Source organism: Acinonyx jubatus, chromosome B4 (genome assembly GCF_027475565.1).
Source record: "Acinonyx jubatus isolate Ajub_Pintada_27869175 chromosome B4, VMU_Ajub_asm_v1.0, whole genome shotgun sequence".
Lineage (NCBI taxonomy): Eukaryota > Metazoa > Chordata > Mammalia > Carnivora > Felidae > Acinonyx > Acinonyx jubatus.
The window spans coordinates 92,279,002-92,292,816 of record NC_069387.1 but is presented as its reverse complement, the minus strand read 5'-3'; the positions used below and the strand labels follow the sequence as shown (position 1 = coordinate 92,292,816).

At 41.2% G+C, this 13,815-nt stretch overlaps 1 protein-coding gene and 1 long non-coding RNA gene across 3 annotated transcripts; one reads left to right on the top strand and one right to left on the bottom strand.

The window, feature by feature from the left end:
• Positions 1-1,125: 1,125 nt before the first annotated feature.
• LYZ (lysozyme) lies at positions 1,126-12,522 on the bottom strand. 2 transcript variants are annotated; one of them, XM_015063672.3, is made up of 5 exons: positions 12,399-12,522; positions 7,040-7,277; positions 4,860-5,024; positions 3,164-3,242; positions 1,126-2,068 (listed from the first exon to the last, which is right to left on the bottom strand). In XM_015063672.3, exons 2-5 carry the CDS (start codon positions 7,173-7,175, stop codon positions 2,002-2,004), a joined length of 447 nt encoding a protein of 148 aa, XP_014919158.1. In that variant the 5' UTR covers positions 7,176-7,277; positions 12,399-12,522; the 3' UTR covers positions 1,126-2,001. The 2 variants fall into 2 exon arrangements, with proteins under 2 accessions (XP_014919158.1, XP_053082452.1); XM_053226477.1 differs by lacking the exon at positions 12,399-12,522 and adding an exon at positions 9,533-9,744.
• LOC113602820 (uncharacterized) lies at positions 9,926-12,956 on the top strand. Its single transcript, XR_003424348.2, has 3 exons — positions 9,926-10,099; positions 11,679-11,834; positions 12,438-12,956. It is a non-coding gene; the product is annotated as an uncharacterized LOC113602820 (long non-coding RNA).
• Positions 12,957-13,815: the final 859 nt, after the last annotated feature.

The window sequence follows — 13,815 nt, the reverse complement described above, 5'->3', positions numbered from 1 at the left end:
GGGGCACCTGGGTGGCTCAGTCGGTTGAGCTTCTGACTTTTTAAAAAATTTATTTATTTATTTTGAGAGAAAGAGCATGCGTGAGTGAGGAAGGGGCAGAGAGAGAGAGAGAGAGAGAGAGAGAGAGAGAGAGAATCCCAAGCAGGCTCTATGCTGTCAGCACAGAGCCCAATGCAGGGTTGGATTTCACTAACCTCAAGTTCATGACCTGAGCCAAAATCAAGAACAGGAAGTGTAACCAACTGAGCCACCCAGGCACCCCTGAGCTTCTGACTCTTGATCCAGGCTCTGGTCATCATCTCACAGTTTGTGGGATCGAGACCAGTGTTGAGATTGGCGCTAACAGCCTGGAGTCTGCTTGGCTCTTTCTCTTTTTCTCTCTCTCAAAATAAATAAATAAACATTAAAAAAAAAAAAACGGTTTGAAAAGAGGTGAGGGAGAAAAGGCAGGTGAGGACATGGAATTGGTGTATACAGATCTCTCATCCCAGAAGTCAGAATGATGTAGTTAGAGACTTGTGTTGGTTAACGGAGGTCTTTGTAAGATGGGAGGTTACCAGGACATTTTGTACAATGGCAGGGATGATCCAGCAAGGAGGGAGAAACTCAGGATGCAGGAAACACTCAGTTAACTTGGAGTAGTGAGAGGGATTCAATCCGAGATTGCATGTGCAGACAGTTATTGGCGGGAGCAGAGGAAGAGAGGCAAGGTGTGACCACTGTCATGGTGGCAAGGAGGAGAGAATTTCGTATGAGGTTGCTTCTATTTTCTCAGTGTCATGTGAGGGCAGGTGTTATACTGACGAGAGAGAGTGGAAGATGGTTGGGAGTGGAGTGGGTGGTTGGGTGTGTATGCTGAGTCTTTGAAGGGAGGAAGAGGAGTAAAATAGTCATTTTGGAGAGTGGGAACACCACCATAGGAGTGCAGAGAAGTCAGTAAGATGGTCATGCAGACTGAGGGTCCATGTCAGATTTGTGGTTATGATAGTGAGATCTATCAGAATGCTTGTGGGTTTTTCTCCAGCAATACCTAGCTATTTGGGTACAGGTGAAGACATAGGATGTATTAAGAGTGCCAAATATATATATTTTTAATACATATATTTTTTCTTCAGAGACACTAGATGGGTCTAAACAAAGACAGACAAAGCCTTTAATGATAATGTTTGTATTTTTTTTACAGCATGCATAATTTCACATTTGTGGCTAATCAGCAATTATTTCAGGATTTATTCATTCTGCATGAATCTAAGTTAATAAAATTAAAGAACAGCAACAACTCATCTAGTCCTTTATATTCCTTCATAATCAGAAAAGTGAACAGAAGAATTCTTCAAAGGGCTAAAATAGATTGACACATAAATTGTTAATTTATTTTTAAAGGAGTATGAAAGCAACATTTCTGAGAAAACATTTAAACCAAGGTCACACTTTAGAAAAGCAAAATCCCTAATTCAGGCTGTTTTCATTTTTGTCATTTAGCATTTTTACTTGATATTGTCCAACAGAGTGTTTTGGTTTGGTTTGTTTTTGTTATTTTTCTGTGTGTGTGCATGTGTATTTTGTTTTTGTTTTTACTGTTTTTGGAGATGCCTGAACAGATGAAGGCATCAGATGCCTATGAAGCTAGAATTTTGCCTGTGATCAATTTGTTGTAAGACAATCTTCTGTTACATTTTTATAAACTACTGGGGAGTAATAAAGATTAAGTCTGGGTTATTTCTTTAAGAACTGAATGTACTGGAGATGTATTTGATAGGCAAGATTTTAGATAAGCTTTCACCAGCATTATTTCTATTAGCAAACTGAAAAATGTTACAGGATGACTATCAAATAATAAACACATTTGTAAACAAGCCTTTTAGAATAAAGACCATATTTTGCTCCTGCATCTGTAAAAATGTTATTGTTTGAAAGAATAGTAGTGTGACCTTTCACTCAATCACTACTCCCTTAAAGGAAAAAGACCTAGAATGAGCTGAAGAAGGAAAACTCCAACAGTTACACTCCACAGTTCCGAACATACTGAGAGACATCTTTGTTTCGACAGTGTGTTTTCCACGCCACCCTGTAGAGAATGGTGAAATAAATGGTGATAAGGTTAAAACACATCTTCATTGTAATACACATACTTCAGATCCTCTGGGAGAACAGAATGTTTTACCACTAAATGGACAACAGGCTACAGACAGATACTGCTATTTATTAAATGGAGAGATGTACACCAAGTATATCGCCTCCCCCGAAGCCCTCACTAGAACACAGAATGCTGAACATAAACATTGATAAATGCATTCTGCAATAGCACCTGCAAAGTGCTTTCCACATTCGCTTAACTCCAAAAGTAGTTTCAAGATATGACAAGGAACTGATAGAGTGTTGAGAATCGTAAAAACTCTAGAAATCCTCTAAAATAAATTGAAGAGTAAAAGAGTAAGATTCTATATTTGTAAGTTTTTATTTAAATTCTAGATAGTTAACATATAGTGTAATACTGGTTTCAGGAGTAGAATTTAGTAATTCCTGAGTAAGATTCTAAATCAGAGGAAGTCGATTGTTTCTAGGTAACTCCTTGTTTAGCGTAAGTCTAGAGCTGCAATGTTCACTTCTCAGTAGCATACTTTGGTCTTTGAAAATCCTCTCTCATTTCTCTTTTTTTTAATTTTAATTTTAATCTTTATTTTTTTACATTTATTTATTTTTGAGAGACAGAGTGAGACAAAGTGAGAGTGGGGGAGGGGTGGAGAGAGAGGGAGACACAGGATCGGAGGCAGGTTCCAGGCTCTGAGCTGTCAGCACAGAGCCTGACTCCGGGCTCCAACCCACAGACTGTGAGGTCATGACCTGAGCCGAAGTCAGACGCTCAACTGAGCCACCCAGGTGCCCCCTTTTTTTAAAAAAATTTTTAAAATGTTTATTTATTTTGAGAGAGAGAGAGATAGAGTGCAAATGGGAAAGGGGCAGAGAGAGAGGGAGACAGAATCCACAGCAGGCTCCAGGCTCTGAGCTGCCAGCACAGAGACCGACGGGGGCGCTTGAACTCACAGACTGCGAGATCATGACCTGAGCGGAAGTCGGACGCTTAACCCAATGAGCCACCCCTCTCTCACTTTTCTCTTAACCCTAGGGCAAAGTAGCTTTCCCCACTAATGCTTAAACGTACCATGCTTTAATGCCTTGTGGATCACTGACAACCCTCTTTGCACATTTTACAGCTTGACTGATGTTATCTTGCAGCAACTCTGAAAAAGAGATGGTGAGGAATGAGAACAACTTCCAGAGAAATTTCATTGTAAGCTTAGATATAGCCAGCATTATTCTCTTAGGCTGAGGAAAGAACATTAAAGTAATATTCCAAGAGTCCATTTATCTGTGAATGTTGGGGGAAATTTTTGTTTCATTCCATCCCATTTGACATGAGATAAAGCATTCTGTTTCTCATTTACCAAAGTCATTGGAAGCTCTGGAATTAACTAATGCAATAGAAGGTTGTCTTTTTAAGTAGGGACTGTAAAAAACACAACAAACAAATAAAAAAACCAAACAGAGACTAGCAACTTTTTAATCAGCAGTTCTACTACCAGAAATCTATCCTAAAGAAATAATAAAAATGCACCTGGAGATATAGGCGTAAGATGTTCATGGCATTTAATAAAGGGGGAAAAGCAGAGGAACCTAAGGGCTTACCAATAAGAGTTGGACCAATAAGGTATGGAACATTAATTTGTGGAATTCTTTTCATCCTTGAAAAAGAATACAGCTTTGTATTTGTTGACATAATTTTGTGTGATAAAGAGCAAGTCGTAGGGAGTATATGTAGTACAACTTCCTTTTTCGTAATACCACATTGTTTACATGTTTGTGTGTAGGTTCATTTGTGAATGATATAGCTTTGTAATTCATATACATGATTGATACATTTTGTGGCAGAATATATACTAGAAGTTACCAGTGGTCATAAATCTCTGGGTAGTAAAAATTTTTATTCAATGAGCACATATGTTATATAATATATTTTTTAAAATAAATCAAAAATAAATTATCTGGATAAAAAATATATTCTGCGATGAATCTTGTCTATTAGGAATTTTAACATTTAAAATTAACAGTATCAATTTTACTATATTTCTCCAATATTTTTGTGCACTAAAGATTCCACATTTATTTCTATTTTTTATATGAGTTCAATAGAATATTTGTTTCACCCTAATTAAACAAATCCATTAATCAACTTGTTAGGTATAACAATAATTATATAGGAACTGTATTTTCTGAAGGTGCAAGTTATAGGTTATATGTAAGTGATGAGTCACTAAATTCTATTCCTGAAAACGTTATTACACTAAAAATAAGTGTAAAATTAAAAATAAATAAAAGGCACCAACAATAAAATAAAATAAAATCATTCAGCAAAAAGGAACATATACATAAAAAAAGTAAATGGCTGTTTATTATACTAACATCTCTAAATTTCTATGTATTTAGGACATTTCAAAATAAAAAGTAAAAACAATTTTTAAAAAAGGGCCACACAACCAAATTATACCTAAACCTCCCCAAAGAGAGTGGGAGAAATGACATTCTTTTTGACAAACATTAATAAATCCATTTATAATAAATTAATAGATCATTTCAGAAACTTGCATATATTAGAAAACATCAACTTTTTATGATATAATGAGCTCTTTAATTTCTTAGGGAATTATGAGAAAGATAATAAAGCATTTCTAGATATTGAAATAGAGTTTTTCTAGGTCGCTGATGAATCTTTCAAGATTTTTCATTTGTATTGAATCTCTGTTCTTGTAAATATAGCCAGATGAGTCCTGTGCCATCAATCAAATATCATCATGTCTTACCGCTGCAGGATACATGACAGGCATTTTCTGCATGGGGGGTTTTGCCATCATTACACCAGTAACGGCTATTAATCTGAAATATCCCATAATCAGTGCTTCGGCTTTTAGGATTGTAGTTTGTAGCCCTTGTGTTATAATCACTTTCCCATTTGGCCACACACATCCCTGAAAAAAACTTATTTTTAGTTATAAATATCAATACCACCTGATTTATTTGTCATACCATAATCAGTTCTAATTTGCTATTCTATTGTTAATGACTTACTTTATAAGTATAAAGGTGTGTTTTACTTGTAAATATATATATACATCTATATTTAAGATTTTATTTTATTATTAAAATTTTTTTAACGTTTATTTATTTTTGAGAGACAGAGAGGACAGAGCACAAGTGGGGGAGGAGAAGAGAGAGAGACACACACAGAATTTGAAGCAGGCTTCAGGCTCTGAGATGTCAGCACAGAGCCTGACATGGGGCTTGAACACGCGAACCATGAGATCATGACCTGAGCTGAAGTCGGCCACTTAACCAATACAGGTGCCCCTAAGATTTTATTTTTTAAAGTAATCTCTACATCCAAAATGGGGCTTGAACTTAAAACCCTGAGATCAAGAGTTGCATGTTCCACTGACTGAACCAGCCAGGCATCCCCAAAAATATTTCAACACTTTAGTGAGAATCCTTTTGTTAGCAAATCATTTTGTAATGCTAATGAACAAGATAGCATACTTTCAAAATATTACAATAGCTGTTTCTTCCATTGCTATTACCCTTCCCCTGCTCCCATCTTGCAGGCAAGATTTAGCCTAGAATAGGAAAATCAACAGAGTTGTTAAGTGAATTTTAAAATTAATAGCAGATATGTACGCTGATGGAAAAATGCTTTTTATCAGAAAAACTAAGAATTTTCTGGGAGAAATAAATTTTCTTAAGATACCTAAAGGTGAATTTGGTTATCAAATTAGAATCTGGTAAACAAGAGATATAGGGGCGCCTGGGTGGCTCAGTCAAATCATCCGACTTTGGCCCAGGTCATGATCTCACCATTCATGAGTTAGAGCCCCTCATCAGGCTCTGTGTTGACAGCTGGGAGCCTGCAGCCTGCTTTGGATTCTGTCTCCCTCTCTCTCTCTTCCCCTCCCCCGCTCATCTTCTCTCTCTCTCTCTCTCTCTCTCTCTCTCTCTCTCTCTCTCTCCCTCTCTCAAAAATGAATAAACATTAAAAAAAAACCCAAGAAATAAAAATAGGAAAGACTTTTTCATCTATCCATCCACTCATTCATTCAAAAATAGTTATTGGAGCGCCTTGGTGGCTCAGTCAGTTGAGCGTCCAACTTCTGCTCAGGTGAGTTTGAGCCCCAGGTCAGGCTTGCTGCTGTCAGTGCAGGGTCCGCTTCCGATCCTCTCTCCACCTCTCTGCCCCTCCCCTGCTTGCGCTCTCTCTCTCAAAAAAATAAACATTAAAAAATTTTTAAACAGTTATTGAGAGGAAATGTTTGAATTCAACCTGAAAAATATAGTGATCACATTGACAAATATGGACTCAAATATAAAATAACTTTTACTTGGACATATCTCGAATTATGTGGAAGAAAATGAAAAATAGTTAATCGACTATAGTGAGAATAGTAAAACGGGATTTCAAGCTGCATTTCAGGGATCCTTACACACACAGTAATTGAGGGGAACTGCACTGAGAGTTCAACATAGGTTTTTAAAACTTTGCTGTTAAAAATCCCATGTCATGGCAGGGAAATTTAAAAAGCAGAAAATACTCATTACTCTAGGCTCATTTTTTTTTGGAACCAAGTTCCAAACAGGAAATACCTGGAGTCAAGTAGAAAGGACTTGATACATATTCCAGGCACTCAAATGTATCTTTTAGTCAGACTTCATCTGCCACTAAACCTGAGGCAACTGGCAAATTCAGCTGCACTCGAAGAGTGCAGTGGGTCCTGGTGTACTTAGAATGGCATAGAATTTTGCTCTCCCATGCCCTCATTCCTTCTTCTGGCATATCTGATTCAAAAGACACGAGTTGATATTTGTAACAATTGTAAGCACACAGACCCTCAAAGAAATAAAAGAAGTCCATTCATTCAAAGCCTCTTTCTTATTACTCATCCTCTGGCTATTCCACACTCCGCTAAGTACTTGCACGTATGGAGAGTTAACTTACAGGTCGCCAGGCTGACACCTTTAAAGCCATCCATCCCAAGTCTTTTCAGAGTTTTGGCCAGCTCACATCTTTGAAAGATCTTGCCCTGGACGGTGACGGACAGGAGGAGAAGCCCCAGAAAAAGGAGAGCCTTCATGTTGACTAGGAAGCCAGATCTCTAGGCTGACCAGGGCAAGCTGGCCTCAGTATTTAACACCTTTTAACTTCCTTCTTCTCCTAGTCCTTTGGGGGCTCCACCCTTTGAGAGATGGGAAAAACAGGAACTGTTTATTGGTTCACTGACTTTAAAAGTTCTTTTTTGATATTTGAAGAGAGATATTCTGATGTCCTAAGAATTAACCTACAGGAAAATGATGAAATGGCATTAAAGACTTGGCTCAGGAAGCATGGGGAAGTAGGGCTGTTTCCAAAGCAGGAATCGTCTCCTATTTTATTATGAATTTGAGCAACTATAAAGAAAAATAACCTGAACGACCATGTTACACAACTGAAAATGGGGTCCAATTTTTTATTTTGCCTTCACTATGTTGTCTTCATCTTTTTCACTTATAATTATTTTATACACACTTTCCCCCAAAGCACACAGTACATTACCGATCGTTTTTAATGGGTATGTAGCATGATACCATATTGCTCAGCCATATTCCCACTCTACATTTTTTGTTGCTGTGATACATTTTTTTGCTTATAAATTTATGTTTTCCTATTACAAATAAGCCTCATGTGAACAATTTTCTAACTTTTTGACAATGCCTTATCTCACATTTTGATGTTAGAACATAAGGGGTCATTATATAGCAAGGGGACTTTATAATCAAACCTAAAGACAGGTAGCAGACTATGCCACCTAAAAACCTTCCCCTTTGGCATAAAGATTATTTTGAACTGAAGGCAATTGAGAAGCAGATCCAAGAAAGCTCTCTGCCCTCCGACTATATGCCTTAAAACAGAACCTAAATTTGTACAGAAGTTAATCACTGACAACCCTACAAGACAGACCCAGAGGACTCCACAGAACACATTTTACCGACTAGCTATTATCTTCCAGTGGCCACTAAATATTTATCTTCCCACAGTTTGCTGCCCTCGGAAGCCTAAACCTCTTTTCCTCTGTTTTGTCACTCTTCTAAAAATGTATTGTTCTTTGGTGAAGATACTATGTAAGCCCAAATTCTAGCCACCTCCTTGTGTTAGCATCATCCGTGCATTTCTCCCAAATACACATGAGATACACATGTTAATAAACTTACTTGTTTTTCTCTTGCTAATCTGTCTTTTGTTACAGAGCCCCAGCCGAAACCCTAAAAGAGTAGGAGGAAAATGATTTTTCTCCTCTGGTACAGCTTCTGCTGATGAGGATGGCACAGTAGAAAGCTGGATCATTCTACTATCCCTAGAGACTGCTGTGCAGCTATGAGGGAACAAACAACAGACCAACAGAAGGTAAGAATCCTTACCTCCCAGATCTCTGACTCTAGTACCCAGTAAAGAGAGGAATACAAACATTTCTCTTTGTCCTTTCCTTTCTAAGCTCATAATGGCAGGAGAATAACTTTGGTAAATAGATCTTGAATCATGAATTAGGTTTGGGGTTCCTATAGGTTATGGATTCTTAGCCTCCCAGAAGTTTTCATGTTTGCATTGTCTGACTTTTGTGTTATTTGTCATGATGAAAATCATGAGAATCTTCATTTGTCTTGTTTTATTACTAAGAACTTGGATCTGTAACTAGTGAGAATATTCTCTCTGGTCTCTGGCACTTGGGGAGGTGGGGTTGTGCAGGCTGTTGGGCTTGCATTAGGCAGCCAGCCAGCAGGCTAGCGTGCTATTACCATCTCTGTTTTCATTCCCTTGTTTGTGCTGGGAAAATTCCCATTCTGGTACCACCTTTCAGGAAACATAGATTAGTGGATCTGTGAATTAAAGTGTCTCACTTTGTGGGAAACAGAACTTTCTTTACCACCTGTGACAATGAAGGTCTTTGCTTTCTTATACTATCTTTGGAGTGGTTCTGCATCTTGAGAGAGCTATATCCTTGGCATTCTCTTTGAGGACACCCCTGTGTCCATGGTTTGCCATAAAAGGCTTATTGATTTTAAGCCATAAAAAGGCTTATTGGTTTGGAATCATAGTTGAAGTAGGTATACCTTTGAAAATTTGGACTTTTACATCTAAAGGATTTTTAAGAGAGCTCTCATCCTAAACAAATGCCCTGTTGGTACTTATAGGAAGATCAGATAAGAAAGAGAGGAAGGAAGGAAGGAAGGAGAGAAAAGAAAGAACAGTTATAGAAGATACATGGCTAGTGTGAGGGAAAAAAACTTCACAAACTTCCTTAACTAGATTAGGAAGTAGAGATCAGACTCAGAACAAATGCTAAGAACTGCAAAGGACACTCAAGCAGGCGTGAAAGATGAAAATACTGATAGCCGGGAACTAGCTTTGACAAAAGCACAGAAAAGGCACAAGAAGGCTTGACTTATTGTCCCTTACTCTGTAAGCAAATCCCACAAAGTCTAGGCCTTCCCATATTTTTGGCTTCTGCTGCAGGCAGAAAAATTTATCAGACTGCCCCTACCCTTAAAAACAAAAACAAAAACAAAAAGCTTCGTAGTAATTGTTAGGATGTCCTTGGAACCACAGTAGAGGGGACGGCCATCTTGCCAGCGCAACCCAACGAAAAGTTGCCAGAACGAATCGGAGGTCAACCAATCACTGAGCGACAGCACGACCTGCCACGAAAAAGGCCCACCTGGACCTAAACCCAGAACCGCTACAGCTTGAAAACCCCACCCCACCACACCTGGGCACAACTTCCCTGACTCCTCTCTCTCTCTCCCTGAGTCATGGAACCTCATCCGAGACCTTAGTTCCCAAATAAAGCCTTTGACTGCTAAAATATTTTAGCCTCTGACTCTTATCTTTACCCTGCTTTACGCCTGACCCTAACATTTGGTGCCGAAACCCGGTGGGGAGGTAGTAGCTCGCCTCCCTTGGCTGAGCTCCCTCCTCGCCAAGCCAGACACCAACCACCCTACTCCCAAGCGCCTACAGGAGCCGGTAAGTAGGACAGACCCCTCCTTCCCTCCTCCAACTACGGCTGACACCCACGAGAGACGTCTCGCAAGTCAGTCTCCTTTCCTCCGCATGCCGCAAGGCCCGCACGCCAGTAGGCCTCTTATTGCAGCGCAAGGGACACCTCGCCCTGCCACGCCAAAGGGGAGTAACGAGTCTAAACCACCTCGATCTCTTACCCCTCCTCCAATGTCTATTAAAAAACTTCCGGCTCCTGGGCTTACAAGACGAACTTTGTCGTAACCGACTCATCCATCTTTGCACTGTAGTCTGGCCTCAGTACAAATTAGATAATGATTCTCAATGGCCACCTGAGGAGTCTTTACAATACCAAATCTTAACCGATCTGGACAATTTCTGCCATTGGCTGGGAAAATGGGGAGAAATACCCTACGTCATGGTCTTTTGGGACCTCAGGTCTCGCCCCAACCTATGTTCCTCCTGCCCCTCTGCATGCATGCTCCTTGCCCACCCACAACCCCCCGACAACCCCACCTCACCAACTTCCCCGATCTTCGACCCATTAGAGGATCTAGCCACACTGCCCACCTGTCCTCGCCCCCTTCCGTACTCCTAACCCCCAGCCGTCCCGCCCTCGCCTCCCATATCGTCCCAAACTCGTGCTCAGGCCCCTCCCAGCGAACAGAACCCAGCGGCCATCTTACCTCTCCGTGAGATGGCAGGACCTGAAGGCCTGGTTCCATTCACGTCCCCTTCTCCCTCCAAGACTTATCCGCCATCAAAAAGCGGCTAGGGTCATTCTCGGCTGACCCCACCCAATACATTAAAGAATTCCAATACCTTGCCCAAGCCTACAGTCTCACATGGCATGACATCCATGTAATCCTCACCTCTAGCCTCACCCCTGAGGAGAGGGAGCGCATCCAGGCCACAGCGAGGGAACATGCAGACCAAACCCACATGACCGACCCCACTATGCCTGTAGGGGCCGATGCTGTCCTGGCGGCCGACCCCGATTGGAACTACCAACATGCAGGCAATGGTCACCACCGCCAGGACCAGATGATCCAGTGCCTACTAGCAGGCATGAGGGCAACCTCGAACAAATCAGTTCAAGAAATAATACAGGACCCCAATGAAAACCCCTCAGCCTTCCTTAGCCGGTTCACAGAGGCACTTACCCAGTATACCAGACTAGACCCTACCACCCCCGCCAGGGCCACAGTATTGGCCACCTATTTTATTTCCCAATCAGCCCCTGATATTCAAAAAAAACTAAAAAAGGCCGAAGATGGTCCTCAAACCCCTATGGCCGACCTGGTAAAGATGGCTTTTAAAGTTTTTAATGGCCAAGAGGAAGCTCAAGAACAATGGCGATAGGCCCGTCTCCAACAAAAGGTGCAATTACAGACCCAAGCCTTGGTAGCTGCCCTGAGGCCAGCCACAATAAAGCCCTCTGGACCACGGCCCCCTCCGGGGCCATGCTTTAAATGTGGCCAAGAAGGCCATGGGTCTCGTCAGTGTCCCCATCCCAAAAAGCCTACCAGTCCATGCCCATTGTGCCAGCAAATGGGCCACTGGGAATCCGATTGTCCTAACCCAGGGGACGACAGACTCGCAACACCCTCACGTGGTGAGGCTTCACCCTGATTGGACTCTGCCTTCCAACTGCTGGAGATGGAGGATGATGACTGACGAGGCCCAGACTCAGTAACTCCGGTGACCCACACCAAGCCCAGGGTAAAACTCCAGGTAGCGGGTAAGTCCATCTCCTTTCTGTTGGACACGGGGGCTACCTATTCCGTCCTGCCGAGCTATTCAGGCCCCACCACGCCGTCCTCCGTTTCGGTCATGGGCATAAATGACACCCCCTCCATTCCCCCATGCACACCGGTACTCACCTGCTGCCTGGATGGCTTCCACTTCTCCCACTCCTTCCTAGTCATCCCCTCCTGCCCTGTCCCCCTGTTGGGCCGAGACATCCTCAATAAATTAGAAGCCTCAGCAACCTCCCTATCCGCCTTACAAAGGCAGATCAACTCCTTAGCACAGGTCACTCTACAAAACCGACGAGCCCTAGATCTCCTGACAGCAGAAAAAGGGGGAACATGCCTGTTCCTGAGGGAGGAATGTTGCTACTACCTCAGTGAATCAGGCTTAGTTGAAACCAATATAGAACACCTAAAGGAAATCCAAAAAACTCTATCCGCCCGCCCAGGATCCTCAGACCTCCTAACCTCCTGGTGGCAATCACCCCTCCTAACTTGGCTCCTCCCCATAGTCACCCCACTAGTTGCTATCTGTATAATACTTATGCTCTTACCTTGTTTTCTCCGTTTCGTATGAAAATGAATTCATGAAGTTTCCCAGGTTGCATTTCACCAGATGGTGGTCGGGCCATATTCCCGCATTCCAACTCAGACCCCACATACCATGACGTCGCCCTTACACCCGCAGGAAGCAGCCAGATCAGATCCATCGCCCATTATCACCAATAAGAGATTGGAATGTTAGGATGTCCTTGGAACCACAGTAGAGGGGACAGCCATCTTGCCAGCGCAACCCAACAAAAAGCCCCTAGTAGCGTGCCAGAACGAATTGGAGGTCAACCAATCACCAAGCGACAGCACGACTTGACACGAAGAAGGCCCAACCCGACCTAAACCGGGAACCCCTGCAGCTTAAAAACCCCACCCCACCACACCTGGGCGCCACTTCCCTGACTCCTCTCTCTCTCTCTCTCTCTCTCTCCCTGAGTCACAGAACCTCGCCCGAGATCTTAGTTCCCAAATAAAGCCTTTGACTGCTAAAATTTTTTAGCCTCTGACTCCTATCTTTACCCTGCCTTACGCCTGACCCTAACAGTAATTACCCTTGATTTTTTTTTTTCTTTTTTGCTTAGCTAAACTATAAACTATTCAAATACATCAGTTTCCCTATTATTATCCCTTTTCTGTTCCAGGTTCTTCTAGGATCCCACACTACATTTAATCTTTATTTTCTATACCCCCTCCACTTTAAAAAATTGGGTTTTCTTTTTATTATTGAGTTCTAGATGTACTTCATATATTCTGGATGCAAGTCCTTTGTTAGACATAAGCTCTGAAATGATCTTTGTCCAGTCTGTGGCCTGCCTGTTCGTCTTTGATTTTTGATAACAAGCAAATATGCCCTTGAGTTCCTTCTTAGATAAACCCTCTATCCTTTCTCAGTCCCTTGGAAATATTAATCTTACCATGTCTTAGAACTGTAAGTATCCAAGGAGAAAACTGTTGGCTAAAGTAACTCCCAAAACTGGAAAAAACAGGTTTTTAAAAAACAAACTGCTACTTGATATTTCACAGGCTCCCTTGCCCAAAATTTAATCTGCAGCCTCCACAGGATTATCTATTAAAGAAAACAAAAACCTTCAAAGTTTTCTCCACAAATATTGGTAAAAGCTGTAGCTATCTAAATGGGTAAGCTTAACTTGTCCCATCTGCCAGAATCACCATTTAGATCTAACTGTTCTTTTAGAAGTTTGTAATACAAGTTTTGTATTATTGTACTTGATATAAAATTTAAAAATTTCATAAAATATTTAAATAAAAGCCATAAGACTTCTGTTTTATCTGTCTGGATGTTTATGTGTAGCAATGTATGTATGTTATATAGATGCAGTATGTTTTCCCATCTGGATGGTATACCTAAAAACTGACTTGTAGAAAAGCTCTATTAATTGGCTTGAAGAAAATGTAAGC

What these genes read in the sequence shown, in the direction of transcription:
- LYZ (XM_015063672.3), bottom strand. Translation starts at nt 7,175, where the DNA reads ATGAAGGCTCTCCTTTTTCTGGGGCTTCTCCTCCTGTCCGTCACCGTC. An exon ending in AGGTGTCAGCCTGGCGACCT is followed by an intron (nt 5,025 to 7,039) that starts GTAAGTTAACTC and finishes AGTTTTTTTCAG; the next exon opens with GGATGTGTGTGGCCAAATGG. An exon ending in CCACAAGGCATTAAAGCATG is followed by an intron (nt 2,069 to 3,163) that starts GTACGTTTAAGC and finishes CATTCTCTACAG; the next exon opens with GGTGGCGTGGAAAACACACT.